The following is a 19,973-nucleotide window of genomic DNA, read 5'->3' as shown; positions in this document are numbered from 1 at the left end:
TTTTTTTTGAATAGGGATTTCCTTACACATTTATTTGCATTGACCTGTGAAGCTTTTTTGATGGTAATTTCAGTATTTACTGTTACCCTCTTTATATGTTTATTTAAAATATAAATGTCCTCTTAGATCCATGTTATTATTAGTCCACCGCCTCATGGATTCAAGGTAAATATTGTATCATCAAGCTGCATTTTCAGCTGATGTCCATGTTATTGACAAAAACTAACAGTGAGGGGTCAAGACTGGAATTTTCCCATATGATGCTAAAGATCCAACTGCCTGAGAGTGATCATGCAGCTTTATGTGAACCCACCTAACAATCCCCATTTCTCCATCTTTTCTATAAATATGAAGCTGGAATAAATTTTAGATCTCTCTTTTTTAAAAAAATAATTAAATGTTCCTTCTTCCACAGTAGTTACTTTTCAATGCTCTATGCAGCAATGAAATATGACAGTTAAATGTCAGCTTTTAAGACTAAGATCCATTGGAGAAGAAACATAACCTTAGTGAATTCAGAGTTAAAAGATTAATGTGAAGCTGGAATGAAGGTTGATGTGTTGTCGGGTTTTATCCAGTTGGATGTGGTCATGAAATACCTTGCCAACGAACCTGAGAGCTACAGAATATTCACTGCAATACTAATTTGTAAACAATGAAAAAGTGGCAACAAACTCTCAAGAGGAACGGATAAGTCTGGTTTATTTATATAATTCTGTACAGTGATGAAAATAATCTGCATCGACCAACATGGGTAAGTCTCAAGAATAGTGTTAACAGTCAGAAAAGGGTATGTACAATATGTACAACATGGTTCATGTAAACTGTTACACAAAACAAAATAGGCAATGGACAAACGCGCTAGCAGCCAAGAAAGAATACAGAAACACTAAAAAATACAAAACTATGACATCATTTTAGGATAAATGTTGACTCTGGGTATGAAGGGATGGGGAGATAAGGATCAGAATTACAAAGTGTCAGGAGAGAATGACGTTTGAAGGGAAATTAAAGAATATTGATGCCCCCAAATTTCTTAATAAGACATCTATAGCACAAGAGTTAAAACCAAGAATCAACAAATGGGACGAATTCAAGCTAAAAAGTTTTTTCTCAGCAAGAGAAATAATATGCGAGGTGAATAGGGAGCCTACATCCTGGGAACAAACTTTTACCCCTCAAACATCAGATAGAGCTCTAATCTCTACAGGATACAAAGAACTCAAAAAGTTAAACAACAAAAAAGCAAATAACCCAATCAACAAATGGGCCAAGGACTTGAACGGAAACTTCTCAGAAGAGGATATACAATCAATTAACAAATACATGAAAAAATGCTCACCATCTCTAGCAATGAGAGAAATGCAAATTAAAACTACTCTAAGATACCATCTCACTCCAATAAGAATGTCAGCCATTAGGAAGTCAATAAGTGCTGGCCGAGGATGGGGGCGGGCGGGGGAGAAGGTACACTCATACATTGCTGGTGGGACTGCAAATTGGTGCAGCCAATTTGGAAAGCAGTATGGAGATTCCTTGGAAAGCTGTCTAAAAGGCCTTTGGTTAGAGTTTTCCTGTGATGTCCTTGGTATGAGAGGAGGAGCGCTAGGTGATTGGACAAGCACACCCAAAGGGTATTGATTGACAGGTCACTTGTGAGACATATAACAAGTCTCCATTTTTAGTTTTATCAAATTTAATGATGTACATGCAAAAATGGCATGCAGCCCAAAAGAGCATTAAGACATTGCTAATGATTTGATGAATAAAATGAGGATTTGAAATCATTTTGTCAGTTTGGCAAATTGAACTTCACAAGAGAAGATTAAGATGAAGCAACTCGGCAAGTCCCTGTCTCTAAATAAAATATTAAAAGGTGCTGGGGATGTGGCTCAGTAGTTGAATGCCCCTGAGTTCAATCCCCAGTGCCAAAAAAAAAAAAAAAAAAGACTAAAAGAACTTTTATTTAGGTGGAGATAAAGAAAATATAATTCCTTGGAAAGCTTGGAATGGAACCACCATTTGACCCAGCTATTCCCCTTCTCGGACTATACCCAAAAGACCTAAGAAGGGCATACTACAGGGACACAGCCACATCAATGTTTATAGCAGCACAATTCACAATAGCTAGAATGTGGAACCAACCTAGATGCCCTTCAATAGATGAATGGATTTAAAAAATGTGGCATTTATACACAATGAAATATTACTCGGCACTAAAAAATAATAAAATCATGGCATTTGCAGGCAAATGGATGGCATTAGAGCAAATTATGCTAAGTGAAGTTAGCCAATCCCTAAAAAACATGCTGAATGTCTTCTCTGATATAAGGGGGGTGACTCAAAATGGGATAGGGAGGAAGAGCATGAGAAGAAGACTACCACTAAATAGGGAAGAGAGGTGGGAGTTTCAGAGGAAGAAGGGAGTTACACACAAGATGGAAGGAGAACCTCATTGTTATACAGAGTACATATATGATGTTGTAATGAGAAAAATAAAAAAAGTGTGTCACATTAGATTGGATAGAGAGAAAGGATGGGAGAGGAGGGGAGGAGTAGGGAGGATAGGAAGGGCAGCAGAATAGAATAGACAATTTGATTGATGTATGTCATTCCATGTATGTATTATATGTCAACTCTACTGTCATGTATAACTAAAAATAAAAAATAAAAATGTTGCACACTCAAAAAAAAAAAAATATTGATGGTCTAGAGTCCACAGCAGGAATTGGCAAACTCTTGGTAAGTATCCTGAAGGTAAATTTTAGGATCTGTAGGCCAAAAGGCAAAGTTTGAGAATATTATACGGATAATTTATTGGGGTTTAAAGATAGTGTAACTTGTCATTGAAATTGGTTCCAAATATGTGAGTTTTTCAACTATTTCAAAGTATTAAAACTATTCTTAGCTTTCAGACTGTCCAAAAGCAGGGCATACTGTATTTGGCCCATAGGCTACAGTTTAGCCACTGTTGGTTGGGAAGAGCACTGTTTGAAAATTCCTGTGATGATGGTGATGTTCTGTATCTGCAACATCTACAGTACTGCAACAATTACTACTATACATGGCAATTGAGACCGAGAAACTGAATTTTTAGCACTTTTTATTTTCCATTATGTTGAGGACCAAACCCAGGATCTCACTCATGAGCACTTGGCCACTCTTACCATGGAGATATATCTCCAGCCTGAGAAACTGAATTTTAAGATGATAACTGTAGAGTGAGGTTTCATGAATTTAAAAAGGTATAAAGGGAATGGTTAACAAAACTGGAAAAATAGACTGATAGGACAATGGGATGTATGGATATGTGATTTTAGGGGAAAGAAATACTGTGGGTGATAAGCATTTTGAGTGTGACTGAAAGATAAGATATAGTAAGAAAATAATTTGAGATGAAGATTGAAAGGGTCATCTAGTAAAATTAGATTTTTTTTTTGGTAGTGCGTGGGATTAAACCCAGGGCCTTACACATGCTAGGCAAGTGCTCTACCACAGAACTACATCCCCAGCTCAAATTGAATTTTTTTTTTTAAAGAGAGAGTGAGAGACAGAGGGGGACAGAGAGAGAGAGAGAGAATTTTAACATTTATTTATTTTTTTCTTAGTTCTTGGCGGACACAACATCTTTGTTGGTATGTGGTGCTGCTGAGGATCGAACCCGGGCCACACGCATGCTAGGCGAGCGCGCTACCGCTTGAGCCACATCCCCAGACCTCAAATTGAATTTTTTGATAATGGACCCTGAGGTTGCACAATGAAAATGTGGAGGAGAGGGGCTGGGTTGTGGCTCAGTGGTAGAGTGCTTGCCTAGCATGCATAAGGCACTGGGTTTGATCCTCAGAACCACATAAATGTAAAATAAAGATATTAAAAAAAATGTGGAGGAGAGAGATGTCATGTTTGACTACAGAGAATGCTGAATGGGAGAGAAAAGGACATGTCCAAGGATAAGAATAGTGAAGGCTAGAAAGAAGACAATCAGATAGCTAATCTATCTGATGAAGAACAGAAGAAAACACATGTGCTATCTTACACAAATTTTATTGTTCTTTAAAAATGGACTACTATCAATGATTTCAAAGTTTAAAGGGATACATACAAGAGTAGATGTCAAACTTTTTGAACTCTCATTAGTTGATTAAAAATAGAGAAAAGCCCTTGGTATTCACACATTTAACATTTGAGATTCTTAATTAAATCATGGGGCACATGGGTTGAGGGGAGGGGGTGGTCCTGAAAGTCCATGACATAATTTGTGAGTCTGCGGAGGCATCACTTTGAATAGCATACACTTAAGGTTCATTATCAGACATTTAATCCATGAGCCTGAACAACCACAAATTCTCTAATCATGACCCCATATGTATTTTATGTGAAGAACCTAAGTACAACAGTGTTAAAAGGGGCCCACAAACAACAGGGTGTTTATCTTAATGTGAATGTGAAGGATTTATTTAACTCCAAAAATTAAGGATTTTCAAAAGGTCTTACCTTGTCTTAAAAAATTGTTCATTTTAGTATTCCCTGCTTTACAGGAAAAATAAAGATGCCAGAAAATTAAAATAATTTCAATAATCAGTAATTTCAAGATGTTGGTACCAGATTCATTTTAAGTAAAATTAAGGAGTTTAGGCAACTTAAGAAATCTAAACAATTATGAAGTGCAGTTTTGAAGAAATTATTATAATCTAGAGTCCCGTGAAGAGAATATTCTATGGGAATAATTCCATACATTTGTGTACAGTTTTAACAGATTCTCTACTGGAGCAATAGAAAAGGGTGAGATAAATTGCATTTGCTTATTACTGGTATTATTTTTTTTTAGAACATCTCACGTCCTTCTTCTGCTTGTAAATAGGAGAATTCAAAAAATGTAAATCTGTAAAAGGGTCCCCTCTTCTTAGTTTCCTGTAGAGGTAAAGAAAAATCTTAAGCATAATTATAAGTATCCCTTAATCTTCAGTACAAAATTATTATAAAAATGTTACTTTTAATGTTCCTACTTCAGTTTTTTTTTTTAAATCACATTTTTATATTTCAAATAAGACTCATCTTGAACAAAGATCCCTAACTTCACTCCTCCCACATTTACCACCACAAATGGGTTCCCACAAATACTTACGAAGTAAGTGTTGGCTCCTTATAGTTAATGTGGGTTGTGCACCTACGCTTGGGCAGAGATACTGCTGGACTTTCTGTGTTCTTTTTTGGAGAAAGAGAATATTTCTTTGTTTTCACTACAGAAGACATGGGAGTATTGGTGATATCCTTTAGGCTACAGCAAGGTGACTGGTGAGTCTCAGATGGCACACCTATAAGAACAACTGTTAAATTTAAAATGATTCCAAGAGGAAAAAAAAATCACTGGAATAAAATTGTACTTAATTATATATATTAACTGTACACAAAATCTGGTATTTTATAATATGGATTTTTAAAACTTTTAACTATTCTTTTTCTTTCAAGCCAGGTAATATTGAAATGTTAAATATGGTAGATATAATAGGGCATTTTACTAAAATTTAACATTCTTCTGTGATATCTTACTTGTAACGAGTTAATTATGAAATTTCATTTTAGTCACATCTTGCTGTTTAGAATCAGTAAGGCCTTTACCTTTGGCAGTACCAAAGTTCATCATTAAGTAGCTTCCTGTAGTCTTATAAAGTCCTTAAATTCATTCTAGTGAATAAAGAGAATTCTAAATCACAGTCTCTGTGAAATCCAAGATAAAATATGTTCCATCCAGTAAAGATAATAAAAGGTTACCAGTGTTTTTCCTATCAAAAACACCCAAGTTATTCTACTTGGGACCGAGCACGCAGTGAGGACACTGCAAGACAATCTTTTAAAATAACTTCAAAAAGCAAATTGGAGCTGGATATGATGGCACATGCCTGTAATCCCAGTGAATTGGGAGTCTGAGGCACAAGAATTGAAAATTACAGGTCAACCCCAGTAATTTAGTGAGGCTTTAAGTAATTTAGTGAGACACTATCTCAAAAAACAAAAAGGGCCAGGGATGTGGCTCAGTGGTAAAGTACTCCAGGTTCAATTCTTAGTACCAAAAAAAAAGCAAACTGTATCTGAAGAATAACAAAATTATAACTGAAGTGGTTTTATAGTAAGCAGTCATATACTGAAGGATTCTATGGATTTCAAACTTTGTCACCCCACAAACATTTTGAAAAATGTAACTAAGCAATAATATCTGATGAGTTTTCTATTCTGAAATATAATACTTTTCAAACTTTAATGTATTTATGAATTCATAGGGGAGATGCAAATTCTAATTTGAGGTATGGCTTATTTTTTTTTTTTTTTTGTACTGGGGAACTGAACTCAGGGGTGCTTTACCACTGAGCCACATCCCCAGCCCTTTTTATTTTGATACAGGGTCTTACTAAATTATTGCGGCCTCACCATTTTGCTGAAGCTGGAATGGTCTGGATTATAGGCGTATGCCACCATGCTCAGCATGATTTGGCATTTTTATTTTCATTTTTTTAGAGAGAGAGAGAGAGAAAGAGAGAGAGAATTTTTAATATTTATTTTTTAGTTCTCAGTGGACACAACATCTTTGTTTGTATGTGGTGCTGAGGATCGAACCTGGGCGGCACGCATGCCAGGGGAGCACGCTACCGCTTGAGCCACATCCCCAGCCCATGATTTGGCATTTTTAAAGTTAACAGGTAATGCTGATGCTAGTAGTCTGGGGACCAAACTATTTTGTGTCCATTTTTTTTTCTTTTCAAAATGCACTATTTATATTTTCAAAGGTATACCAAGATAGCTACAATAATTATTACCATCTTGCCAATCTTGTGTGTTTGTGTGTATTACTGAGGACTGAACCTAAAAGCATTCTACCTCTGAGGTACATCCCAGGCCTTTTTATTTTGAGACAGGGTCTTGCTAAATTGCTCAGGCTGGACTTGAACTTGCAATTCTCTTGCCTCAGCCTCCAAATAGCTGGGATTATTACTGGCATGTGCCATTGTGTCTGGTTGTTTGATTTATTCCATCATTACAGCAGATTTTTAAAAGACATTTACAAGCTACCAGTGCCTAGTTGACAGGAAAGTTAATTTGGCTCCTTATAAACAAACAAGCATGGTGACTCAGTTGTTTTGAGGAACAAATAAAATAATGTACCAATATTTTGAGAATGATAACAACTCTAGTGTGTATGTTAGTTCTACCACAATAAAATTTCCGATGAGCATCTGTGGGCAGGTGCAATCTGTATTACCAATATCTGAACTACGACTACTTTTGAGCTAATAAAAGCAAGATTTTCTGAGCCAGTTTTTCAGTTGTCTTACAAAAGAATACAATGCCTGTCAATTGAGGAAAACATTTCTTGGTCTCGTTAACTAGAAATTTATTTTAAATCATGGTTCCTGTCAGATTAAATATAAAGCCAAGTCATTAAGATGACAAATCACTAGATTCAAGTTTGATTTCATTTCCAAGAGTATGTTTCACATGAGTTTATAAAAGATTTTTTCATTTACTCTAATCTCACAAAAAAATCACCTCACCTCCTTGGGTGGCCTCATTTACTGAAAATAAAAACGCTGTCTCCATGACAAGTAATATTTATTGTTAAAGATTTAAAGTTTACTTGAAGTAGTGAGAGCAATACAACTGTGATTTCCACTCCCTTTCTCCCCCAATTTAATCCAACTGTAACTACCCTCAGAGAGACAGATGGTAAGTCTCTAACCTCCCCCAGAGACACAGATGGTAAGTATAAGTACATAAGCATCAGGAGTGATCATGTATCATAAACATTAAAAATGCAAGCAAACAAGTAGATCACTTACTTGGAGGAGTTTGTGTTGGCTTAGAATCCTCTCTCTCTCTTTCATTTGCATACTGCAGTGTTCTTTTAGATCGAGGCCTAGTGACTGGTCTCCCACCTGAGCTGGTGGCAAGATTTTGAGTGCACTTGTGAGAGGGCAGATAGAGGTCATCAAAATCATCTTCAGAACTGCTTGATTCACAGATGCTCCCTTCAGACTTATGGTTGTTTTCCTCTCTATTAGAATCAGCACTTGTTTTTTGTCGGAAAGGAGTGAGATGAATACGCTCTTCTAAATTAAAATTGTAAGCATCACTGGAACTGACAGATTTATCCAATTTACTGTTGAAAACATTTGTTTTATTTTCACTTTTGTTCCTTTTATGCTTTGATGTAGATTTTGATTTTTTACTTCTGTTAGCTTTTCTTTTCTCTTCTCTTTTTCTTCCTTTGGTATCTTTACATTTACTTTTAGTTTGTTCAGATTTAGATTCCAAAATAATTTCCTTTGTTTTAGTAAATTTTCTTGGGTGAATGAGCTTTGGTGATAAATTAATTTGGTCCTGATTCCACTGACAAACATTTTGTCCTACATTTTCAGGTACGTGTATGTTTACTCCTGGGTCTACATATTCAATTCTTTCCAATTCATAAGGCTGCCTTGCTAAATGACTGGATTCAAAGTCATTCCAAGTATTGAACAGACTTATATCATTAAAATCTTTCTTTAAACGTCGATGGAAAGATATTGTTCTAGGTAATACATAATCCGTAGACTTAGCTTCATCTGAATCAAGGTCACATCCTAGTGTGTCTTGAGTAGTAGTAGATATTTGTTCTGAGAATTTAAAAAATTAATGAGAAAAATAACAATTATTTTTCAGAATTTGTCAAAAATTTTAGAATTTAAAGTTTCAGAAGAGGCATTCTATAGTTTTCTTATATTTACTGTAAGTACATAAAAATTTGGAAAACAATTTCACCATCTATTTGCTTATCAATGATCAATAGCTTATATTTGATCTGTGAAAGACTCTTACTCTATATTTATAGGTAACATAGGATATTTATATAGTTTTGCTTATTGCAACACTATCCCTTCTTCAAAGGTTAGTACAAGTAGATAAGACTGATATTTGAGAACTGGGACACATCAACTTAAAAGTAGCAAGAAGGGCATGGCTTTGGAGCTCAGCCTTGAGTTTAAACCCTACCTCTTATCATCAGGATTAGTGCTTGTGAGATGCTTTACTTGAGTCTATATAAAATGGGATTGACTGTATCTATAGTCCCAGGCTGCTCTGAGAGTTATGACAATGTATATAAAAATGCCTAATACAGACCTAAACACATAGTAGGGCTTGGTAAAACGCAGTTATAGTTGTAACTAAGAATTCTGATTACAGATTTGGCACAGTAGATGGATGTACATAAACCTATATTATTCTATGTAAAATAAACAGATTTGTTTTGAGCAGAATTGCAGATAAACAGATTTAAAAAGTAAAAACAAAAAATTATGTTACTTGTTCTCAATGATCTTGCCCTTAATATTTTTAGATTTTTACTTAAATTACCTTCTATTTGCAATGATTCTCTGTGTCTTGGAAGGTCAGTTTCTTCAAGAGGAACTCGCCTTAGAAAATACCAATGAAAAATGTAAATTTATTTAGCAATTGTATAATAGAAACAAATTTTAATACTTTTCTAAATTATAAGAGTTTTTTCTTTTAGTACCACATAATTCCATTACAAATCAATACATCTGGTTCTGTATCAAAGGAAATCAAAAAAGTTTATGCTGATTACATGAAGACCAATTTGTTAGGATTGACATTCGACTCCCAGTGGAAGAACCAACATCAAGTTAGATTGCTCTGCCTGAAAACTTGCTATAACTCAATTTCATTTAACTGAAGAAAAAGGCAATTCAAGTTGACATGTTTTTAAAAATGCAATTTGGTCACTAAACTCTTAGAAGACTGCTTTATCATTAGCAGAGCTATGAGATGTGAGATAATATATGTTTTTATGGTGTCAATCATTGAACTCTTCTGAGTTGTTTAACAGTTCACTTTAGTTAAAACTCTCGTTCTTTGGTTCACGAAACAAACAATTTTCTTTATGCTCAAAATCTTTTTTCATTATAATTGCAATTTTTATTCTTGATTCTTTGTACAGAGATTTCTACCCTATATATGAACAATAAATAGAAGTTTAGAAGCTTTGGTAACCAATAAAAAAATTTGATTTATCTCATCTTTTGTCCATAACATGTTTTGTCAGATCTTAAAGTTAAAACAGCTTAAAAACTAATACTGATGGCTGGGGATGGAGTTCAGTGGTAGAGCCCTGGCTTACTTTGCTTAAGGCCCTGGGTTAGATCCCCAGCAACACACACACACACACACACACATACACACAGCCCAAAACAACAACAAAAAAACAAAAACAAAAAAACTCCTCCCAAAACACCAAAACAAAACTATCAATGATTAATCATCAATGGATCATAATGGGACAGACTTGAAAGTGATATAAGGGAGCTGTCAGTGGTAGTAATTCTCACCTTGGGAAAAGTATGTTTCCCTGGGGATATTTAGCAATATCTGAAATTATTTTTTACTTTTTACAATGGGGGGATGGGGTTGCTGAGGACATTGTGTGGATAGAGGCCCAAAATGCTACATTCTGTAGCCCATAGCCTTCAACAACACAGAAGTATTTGGCTTAAAATGTCAACAGTATCAAGATTAAGAAACCTTGTGCTAAAATGAGGGAAACACTCTGTATCTTAAGTAGGTTTTCTTTCCCCCCTATACTGGGGATTGAACCCAGGGCACTCTGCCACTGAGCTACTTTCTAGTCCTTTTTATTTTTTGAGAGAGGGTAAATTGCTAAATTGAAGAGGCTGGCCTTGAACTTGCAATCCTCCTGCCTCTGCCTTCCAAGTGGCTGGGATTATAGACATGTGTCAGCATGCTGGATTCAGGTTTTGATTTTACAGTGGATACAATAGTCAAACTCATTGAACTATGTAATTAAGATCTGTCCATTTTACTATATGATTAAATTTCAATAATTCATAAGCATGCATAAAGCATCCTTGATCCAAGAGAAGGAGAAGAGGGTATATAGGATCTGATGGAAAAAAAGAAATCGGATCAGTGAGATGGTGTGACAATAATGTTAACTATGATATTTTATTATATATATTTTTCCTAAACCAGACTATTTTTAGGACTGGTAAAATATTCTCATTTTAATTACAAATATTCTCAGAATAAAAACCTGATACAGGGAAAAATATGACTGAAGGAAATATTTTAAAAGTTCTTGTGAAGCTTCTTTATTTCTAGAAATAACTACATATAAGACAAAGAAAGCTCTAATTTGGCTATATATAATAGAATCTTCACATTAAATTTTCTTAAATATATTCTTAGTATGAGAGCATTAGACTCCAAATATGAGTCAATATCAAACCAATTTTTGTTTTTGTAAATAAATCACAAAATTAAATCTACCCTGGTATTGATACTCATAATAATAATATCATTACCCTGGTAATGATACTAACGGTGAATCCTTCACAAATAAATCGCTGGTGTTGTCACCCCTATTGGAGTCCATTTCAGAGGAACGTATTTCCTGGTTCTGTTAATGCATAAAGCAAAGGAAAACACTGTTAAAATTGACGTATTTATAAAAAGTGTTCATTTATTCAACAGTATACACTTATTGACAGTTTACTATGGTGTCATGTACTTTTAGGAATTGAGACTATGCCAACTAAATGATCAAATTCTACCCTATTAAAGCTTACATTCTAAAGTAGGAAGAGAAAAAGAAAGAAAAAAAAAAAGAAAGATACATAGATCATTTTAGATAGTGCTAAGTGCTATGAAGGAAATTCCAGAATGAAATGACAGGCAGTAATGAAAATTAAATTTAAGACAAAGTGAATTTGACCAACATGTGAAGATAGGAAAGGAATTAGCTACTGAAATAACAGGAAAACAGGAAGGAAAAAAGCAGTGGAAAGAGCAAATATAAAAGTCATAATGTTGCTGTGTTTTAGAAAAATAGTTCAATGTGGCTAGAACATAGTCATTGAGAACAGTAGGTGGTGTACATGGGAAAGCCAGATAATATAGGGCATTGGGAGCCATAGTTTGAAATTTAGTCTAAGTGTGATAGGAAGTGATTTAAATATTAAGCAGGGAAGTAAAATGATAAGCTTTAAAAAGATCATTGATGTACACTTGTAATTCTAGTGATTTGGGAGGCCCAGGTAAGAGGACTCCATGTTTAAGGCCAGGCTGGACAAGTTAGTGAGATTCAGGATCAAATGAAATAAAAAAGAGCTGGGAATGTAGTTCAGAGATAGGAAACTCCCCTTTACTTGAAAACGATCATGTCTTAGGTTTCTTGGCATCATATTCCCTTATATATGTATGTATGTATTTATTTTTTACATTCCTGATTGTTCCATGTCAGTCTCCTCTGTGTGGCAAAATGCAGAGGTCTTAATAGTTCAAGGAGAGTAAAGTAATGATTGTACAATCCCCATTACTAAGGGGAAAAAAAAGCCAGGGATGCAGCTCAGTAGTAGAGTGCTTGCCTAGCATGTGTGAGGCTCTGGGTTCAATCCCTGGTACTGCAACCAAACCAAACCTAACCAAACCATTAGTCTGACTCACTGTGTGAAGCATGGATTAAAAGGGGCCAAAGGTTGAAAGAGTTTGGTGGTGAATCCCATTGGAAGGTTCTGAGATAATAAATGCATAAAGATTGAATAGGGATATAGGTGAGGGCAGGTAGAAGGAAGCTCTTATGGTTTTGGCCTGATCAAAGAAGTAGGCTATTTTACAGAGATGAGCAAGAATTATTGAGGGAGATGGAAGCAAACAATAAATCTGGGAGAGGGAAAGCAAAGAGCTGTGCTTTGTAGAAAGCATGTTTTGAGATTCTAAATTTTGAAGTGGAGATATCTAGTAGCTCTGTATGTGTGTGTGTATGTGTTTTTAGGTCTTGAGCCATGAATTTGAAAGTCACCAGCAGATAGACAATATATAAAGCTATGGAAAGGATGAGTCAAGTCTAGACAATTGCATTTAAACATAAAGCATCAGCCAGTAAAGGAGATTGACATGCAACAGTATGAAAGGCAACAAGAAACCTAGTGGAGGATAATGTCAAGGAATCTAAGAACAACAAACTTTTCAAGTAAAGAACCACCTATGTTGCATATGATCGCTAGGTCAAGAAACAGAAGTGACCACTGAACTGGTTAAGGTGGAAGGTTTTGGTCATCTTGATACAGAGCAAAAATAGAATAGTAGGAATAGGGGCCAGATAAAAGTGGTTTGAAATGTGAATGAAAGGTGAGGAATTTAAGGCAGTGGATATATATATATTTTTTTTTTTTCTGGAAAAATTCTGCTGGGAAGGGAAGTAGAGACATGAGGAGAAAGAGAGATAGGTGACCAGGAGAGGTTTCATTTATTTTCCTTTTCCTCTAAAGACAAGAAATACTAAAGCACCTTTGTATGATGGCTAGATTGATCCAGTGGAGGCAGAACATGGGGAAGAAAGACCAAATTTCCAGGAGCACAATCCTAAACAAGGGGGGAGGAATGGAATTTGAGGCATTAGGCTTGGCTTTTAATTAGAGTCCCAGTCTGATTCCTAAGATATCATTCTAATTTAATTCAATTCAATTGATTTTTTAAATGTGAGTAACATATATTGACTTTTTACTTAAAAGGCTAAAACTATTCATTAGAAATTAATCCTTGTGAAAAATTTTCAATTTAATATCAAATAAATAATGTTTGAAAACAGTATTATTAATCAATATAAATAAAGGAGAAAGGAATATTTAACTATGCAGTAACATTAAGAAGATACATTATAAAACTTAGGAACAAAAGACTTGGAAATTTTTGTAGACTAACTACTTATAGGCAATTTTAAGTATTTTAAGTTTTTCTGTAACTGCTAAATTGACTTAAACACTGAAATACAAGTACAGATTGATGTTGAGAATGAGTGACAACATGTAATAAGTATATGATGGAAAATAAGCTTGGATATTTTAAATGCAAAGAATCCATCTGCTTAGCAACTAAAAACACATTTTAATGGTCAAAAATCATTGATAAATGTTAAAGGGCCTAAAAATGACAGAATTCTCTCTCCACTGTTTTTGCAATGATGTCACTGAGTATTCATTTTGTACTATTTCTGTGTGATTTCAGCAAAAACTTTGGAAAGGGAGGAGGAAGATTCATATGCCTTTAGAGGGATTTTTTTTCCCCTATTAGTTGACTAAAAAAGGAAAAGAAAAAAAAATTTAAGATTATATCCTGAAGAAAAAACTTTAAAAAATAGAATCTAACTCTACACAAAAGTGAAGAAATCATGTCTAATCCTTTAATTTTTTTTTTTTAGTTATAGATACCTTTATCTATTTATTTATTTTTTAAATGTGGTGCTGAGGATTGAACCCAGTGCCTCAAATGTGCTAGGTGAACGCTCTACCACTGAGCCACAACCTCAGTCCCATATCTAATCTTTATAGAGGCAATTTTCAACATTTATATGTATATTTCACATACATGTATGTATGTGTATATATATATATATATATATATATATATATTTACACATGTGTCTATGTCATATGTATTAAAATAAGGAATCATTCACTAACTTCTTCTGTCAACTGAGTGGTGATTTTAATTCTTTTTCTCAAATCATGCCCCCTATAGTCCTAACTCAACCACTGTAGTCTGACTTTCTTATCTGGCCCAAGTGCCAATGTGGCTGTCTTCACTCGACAGCAAATAGACAGCCACTGGAAAGAAAGTAAACTGACCTGTTAACACTTGACACTCACCACTGCTTTTCTCATTCTCTGCCTCATGTAATTTGCCTGGCAGTGGCTTCTGGACAAAGGGAAGGAGAAACTGGCTCATCATTATTCTTCTCAGGATTATCATACAATGAGACACAAAGAATATCCTAAAGCAAACTTTTTCCATGTCTATTATATTTTGGCTGGCAGAACCATATTTGAGTCCCTTCTTTACAACCTTGGACACAAACAGAATCAGATTAAAAATTTGCTCAGCAAAATATTCAGGATTTTTCTTGTCTAAGTGTTAAGGATAGCCTTCCTTATTTAGCCAACTAGTAGGTTGAAAATGATTCTCCAAAAAGCATTTAAATACTCCCCATGCCCTAAATAAAGGCAATTCTTATAAAACCCCACCAGATGGCAAAACTATATAGGAAAGATAAAACTCAAGTTAGCACTGATTTAAACTTTTGGACTAGTCCACTCAACTAGTACACTTTAGCTTTTAGCTTAGTTGCCCTTTTATTCACTTAGTTGAATATTGGAAGGGGATCAACAGTGTAAAGGCTAAATTATTCCTTCTGCAAGTTGCCTTGCTACCTGTTTCAAAACCGAGTTAGATAGGTACAACCTTCAATCACCTGTATGACTGAAGCTTTCTTAACTGGCCATACATAATACCTGTGCTGGAGCATGGAAAAGAAACAATTCACTAATAACAGAGATATCTGTAATTAATTTAAATAATAAACTGATCTAAACAAATTATTCATGTTTTCCCCCCTAAGAAATTCAGCCTTTGTAATAAAAATACCTGAGCAGCTTTTGTTTGTTGTGAAGCAAGTTTTTCTTTCAATGCATATAACTGACATGCAAGGTAGTAACACTCTCTTCTCAGCTGCAGGATGATATCTTGGGCTTCCCTCACTTTGGATTTTTCATTTTCCAAAGCTAAAACTAACATTTTGTTGTTTTGTTGGGTACTTTTCAGCAGTGTAGAAGTGAAGTCTAAAAGAGGATAAAATAAATGTATCAGTTATTAAATCTAAACTTAAAAAGTGGTGTAAAAGGATGACATAAAAATCTCTTACTGAGTACTTGGCCCGGTGCAGCTATGAAGGATTTGCGTTTGCCAAGCTCTGTCAAGTTTTTATTCCTTTTCTCTTTCATTCGCTTCTTTATGTCTTCAAGACTATCTTGAAAGGATTTTTTCTGGCACCTTTCCTTAGCCATCTTTTGCCTAAAAATTTAAAACAATAAAAAATATGTAATTTTTCCAGAGACAATAGTATCAATTATAAAATTTAAGACTGAAAATACAAGTTGTTCATAAGTAAGGGATTAAGTAGAGATTTAACTGTAGAATTAGCTCAAAGCAGGTAGCTGGTTAGATTTTACAGCTTTAAAATCTCATTAATGCAAGGTGCTACGGCCAATGCCTGTAATTCCAGCTGTTCATGAGGCTGAGGCATGGATGATCATGAGTTGAAGGCCAGCCTGGGCAACATATAAGCACTCTCCTATCAAAACACAAACTAAAAAATCAGATGTTAGAATCATCTTCATTATATGCACATAAAACTTTATAAAATCTCAATATTTTTGACATAATTCTTTCCTCTTCAGCCACTTTATATGAAAGCTTTATTGAATATTGATTTCCAATCCAAAGATTCCATAGTATTACTTATTCATTCTTGCCCAGGCTGGCCTCAATCTTATATTCTCCTGCTTAGCCTCCTCTCTAGTCGCTGGGATTACAGGTGTGTACCACTGTGTCTGACCCAATTTACTCATTCTTTACCAGATAATCATTGGAGACTTATTATATTATATGCACTATGTGAAATGCTTAAATAATATTTTGTTGGGTTTTCTTTTCTTTTTTTACTTTTTCCTTTTTATTTGGGGAATCAGTCTCCCTATGTTGTCTAGGCTGGTCTTGAACTCAGTGGGCTTAAGTGATCCTCCTGCCTCAGCCTCCCAAGTAGCTGGGACTATAGGCGTGTACCACCATATCTGGCTTATTATTAAATTTTGATGCCATTATTATTATTGTTTCTTACAATGCTGATGGTCAACTTTTAGTACTTAGGCTTGCAGCATTAGTTTAGAGGCAATTATATACATAGCTGGGTTTTGTTTTCTCTAATTATTCATTTATTAAATTAAGTCACTCAGTTACTTGTCTCTTTCCCACAGTTTTAACTGAGCATCATTTAAGATAGGTACACACAAGAAAGTCGTGGTGATCCTCAAAGATTTAAAGTATGTAGTACTATTTATAATTTTAGCAGGCTATAACAAAGACCTATAAAGAAAAGGAACTGGGACAGAGAAACATGCTAGTATTCTCATTTATTACTAAAACTCCAGAATGCTAAAACTTCCAGGAAGTTATGAACACAGTAAATGGGACATTAAATAATTGTTCTACACGCAGTTAAAAGTAGCACAACATGCAATGACAGTGTAATATGCTATTGAGGATTTTAAATGTGAGTGTAATAATCTTTCAGTGCTGCACACCAGACACTTCAGCATGCTAAACATTTTTATAGACAATTTTTATCCTAAAAAAAAGAAGTCTGGGTCTGGGGCTGTAGCTCAGTGGTAGAGCGCTTGCCTCACACAGGAGGCACTGGGTTCAATCCTCAGCACTACGTAAAAATAAATTATAAAGATATTTTTTTTTTAAAAAGTCTGGTTTCCAACAACAATCCACTCATACAATTTTCAAATTTATCATAAAGGATATCTTCATCTCTGTTAGTCAAATATTTTATTAAATCTTATATTTTCTTGCATGTTTTTTCCCCCAGGCCTTATTTTCCTTTATGCAGTATCTGAGGATTTGAATAGATATTATGGATCCTGACTAAACATTTTACTCTTACCAATGTAAATACAATATATCGGTTTCCAGAAGACAAAGAGCAAACTCTTAAGCACTAACAGTAAGTGGATTATATAAAACTTATCACAAAGAATTTTTTAAAGTTTGAACTGGACGTGTTTCAGAACCTTACAGATGAAGTAACTGAAGTTAGCTATGTTAAAAGCAAAAGCCTATGTAAAAAGCTTTCGTTAATATACCTAAGCAAACTAAAACAATAAATTCGCTGTAAGTTTTAATGATTGTCTACGAGGATGGTGGTTAACAGGGGGTTGTGGTAGGACAAATGAAAGTAGACACAAGTCACAGGTCTCAAGCCTGTCATACTGTCATGGTATTCGGAAAGGGTCTGTATTCAAAAGAACCTAGAATAGTTGCTGATTACCAGTCTTTTTCTAAAGGATGCTGCGGAGGCGCCAGCAAGGGCAGAAAACAAAATGCCTGGACAAGGAAAGGATGTCAATGGTTCCGCGCTACACACAGAATAGCTGCCAATTTTTCTACGTCCTTACGTTACGCCTAGCTTCTAAACTACCGTAAATGCTTTATTTGCACAATACTTAATCTATATAATCGACACAATTCTGCAAGCAGGACGTTCGGGTCCCCCTTTATTTAACAGAAGACAAAACGAAAACATCAGAAAGTGACGATCGCGAGGTCAAACGAAGCCGGGTCAGTATGACCCATAGTCTGGGCTTTAGGCCACTGAATTTATTAAGATATGGAGACCCTCAGGAAGAACAAACGAGCCGCTCGCCCTAGTTCCACACCTGAAAACCTGCAATCCGGTTCTTCGACGGACTTAGGAAGAGCTGAAGCGATGGGGGGTGGGGGTTGCCGGAAGTGGGCCGGGCGACCCGCCTCTCTCAGGAGCGTCCAAAATGGTACCTGGGCCACCACCACTGCTGAAGCTGTCGCCCTCCTTCGCACATCCCAAGGCTCCACAAAGCTGTCCCGCCACGCGCGAGGCCCGCGCTCCGGGCCCGGCAGGTCTGCGACTCGGTCTCCGATCACCTGCAACTACCGCCACCACATTCGAAATTCTCCGCTGGGCTCACCTATTGGCTGGCTGGAGGGTCACGTGACGCGACGACGCAGCTCCCACCCGCGACGCAGGGAGAGCCCCCCCCCCGCCCTGGAGGTATCACGTGATGCATTCGGCCGGCTCCACCCCTTCACCCACGGTCTAGGTGGCTGTTAGCCGGGACTTTTCGGCTCCGAGTCGCTGAATTTTTAGGGGCGGAGTCACTCCAAGACCTTTAAGGTGGGGTATTTTCCGTGGCTCAAAGCTTCCCACTTCTTCAGTCTAACAAAACGAAAGCTTCTCCGCTCCACCTTGCGCTCGAGGGCTCCCTCTAGTGAGAAACAGCCAGTCAGCATGTACACGGAGGTAGCTTTAAAGAAATTAAAAACCAAAGCTGAAAGCACATTGTCTATTGCAAAGATATTATTAGGGAAAGTGCAGACTTCTGAAATTTTGTGCTCCATGTTCTCTCCCTTGGCTGTTCCGCCTCTTTCTGTTTAACCCTCAGGGACTGGCAGGGGAGTTCCCACACGAGAGTGCTCCAAACTCTGGAGATGGGGCTGTTTGGCATTCCTAAGAGAGAAGCACAAAATGCCAGAGTCATCAGTCAAGAGCATTTACTAGGGGACTTTACAGAGGCCTGCAGCTTATCCTCAGGACGTATAGCCATAAAAAGGGATATTCTAAGTGTATCATCAGTGAGAGGGCAGGGTATGGAGTTTATGAGGGTTTAAGGAATTTTGGCTCAGGGTCAGTTTCTTTAAATGTTTTTGGGAAACAACCTAAACATCTTTTTTTTTTTTTTTTTTAAATGTAGACAGACACAATACCTTTATTTGTTTTTATGTGGTGCTGAGGATCTAACCCAGTGCCTCACACTACCACTGAGCCACAGGCACAGCCCCACAACCTAAACATCTTTATCAATTCCTGGGAATGCTCAAGGCCCTACCTGGGATCAAGCCTGCTGGGAAAACCCACAGCTGGCTGGGTCACAGAGCTGTCAAGGCATTTTTGAGATTTTTTTTTTTTTTGCTCAGGAAACAAAGAGAATGAGGGGCTGAGTGTGGGGGGACCCTACTCTGAGGAATTAATTAGAAGACAAGGAATTATTTAGTGACTTGCTTCCAAATTTTTTTCTCATTTGTGGCAGAGCTACTTTTGCTAAACCTAGAGGCAGCTTCACAATCTGAACAAAGCCCTTGAGACTGCAATTAATACCAATGAAATGAATAATTAGAGCTGACCTGTGAAATCACATTTATTTGCCCTAATTTCCCCACTTCTATAGGAAATATAATAGTTGTATATGTATGCAGAAATAGCTGGAGATGGTTTATTTCTATTGAATATGAATTTGTGTTCTTTAAAGGTG

General features: G+C 36.0%; 1 protein-coding gene across 4 annotated transcripts; it reads right to left on the bottom strand.

Moving 5' to 3' along the window:
* Positions 1-685: 685 nt before the first annotated feature.
* Sgo1 (shugoshin 1) lies at positions 686-18,899 on the bottom strand. Of its 4 annotated transcripts, none has more exons than XM_040289847.2 (9): positions 18,345-18,899; positions 15,767-15,915; positions 15,490-15,683; positions 13,357-13,431; positions 11,373-11,467; positions 9,388-9,446; positions 7,833-8,648; positions 5,126-5,327; positions 686-4,911 (listed from the first exon to the last, which is right to left on the bottom strand). In XM_040289847.2, the coding sequence occupies exons 2-9, from the start codon at positions 15,906-15,908 to the stop codon at positions 4,815-4,817; spliced, it is 1,680 nt and encodes a 559-aa protein (XP_040145781.1). In that variant the 5' UTR covers positions 15,909-15,915; positions 18,345-18,899; the 3' UTR covers positions 686-4,814. The 4 variants fall into 4 exon arrangements, with proteins under 4 accessions (XP_040145781.1, XP_040145782.1, XP_040145783.1 ...); XM_040289848.2 differs by having other exon boundaries at positions 5,126-5,315; XM_040289849.2 differs by having other exon boundaries at positions 11,391-11,467.
* Positions 18,900-19,973: the final 1,074 nt, after the last annotated feature.

Source organism: Ictidomys tridecemlineatus, chromosome 2 (genome assembly GCF_052094955.1).
Source record: "Ictidomys tridecemlineatus isolate mIctTri1 chromosome 2, mIctTri1.hap1, whole genome shotgun sequence".
Taxonomy (NCBI): domain Eukaryota; kingdom Metazoa; phylum Chordata; class Mammalia; order Rodentia; family Sciuridae; genus Ictidomys; species Ictidomys tridecemlineatus.
The sequence above is the reverse complement of the archived record's forward strand: the minus strand, read 5'-3'. Positions and strand labels throughout refer to the sequence as shown.

Excerpts from the sequence above, each read along its gene's own strand:
- Sgo1 (XM_040289847.2), bottom strand. The coding sequence starts at position 15,908 with ATGGCTAAGGAAAGGTGCCAGAAAAAATCCTTTCAAGATAGTCTTGAA. Across the intron at positions 9,447-11,372 it reads CCGTTAGTATCATTACCAGG|GCGAGTTCCTCTTGAAGAAA; the intron begins GTAATGATATTA and ends GTATTTTCTAAG. Across the intron at positions 8,649-9,387 it reads AGAATCATTGCAAATAGAAG|AACAAATATCTACTACTACT; the intron begins GTAATTTAAGTA and ends TTAAATTCTCAG.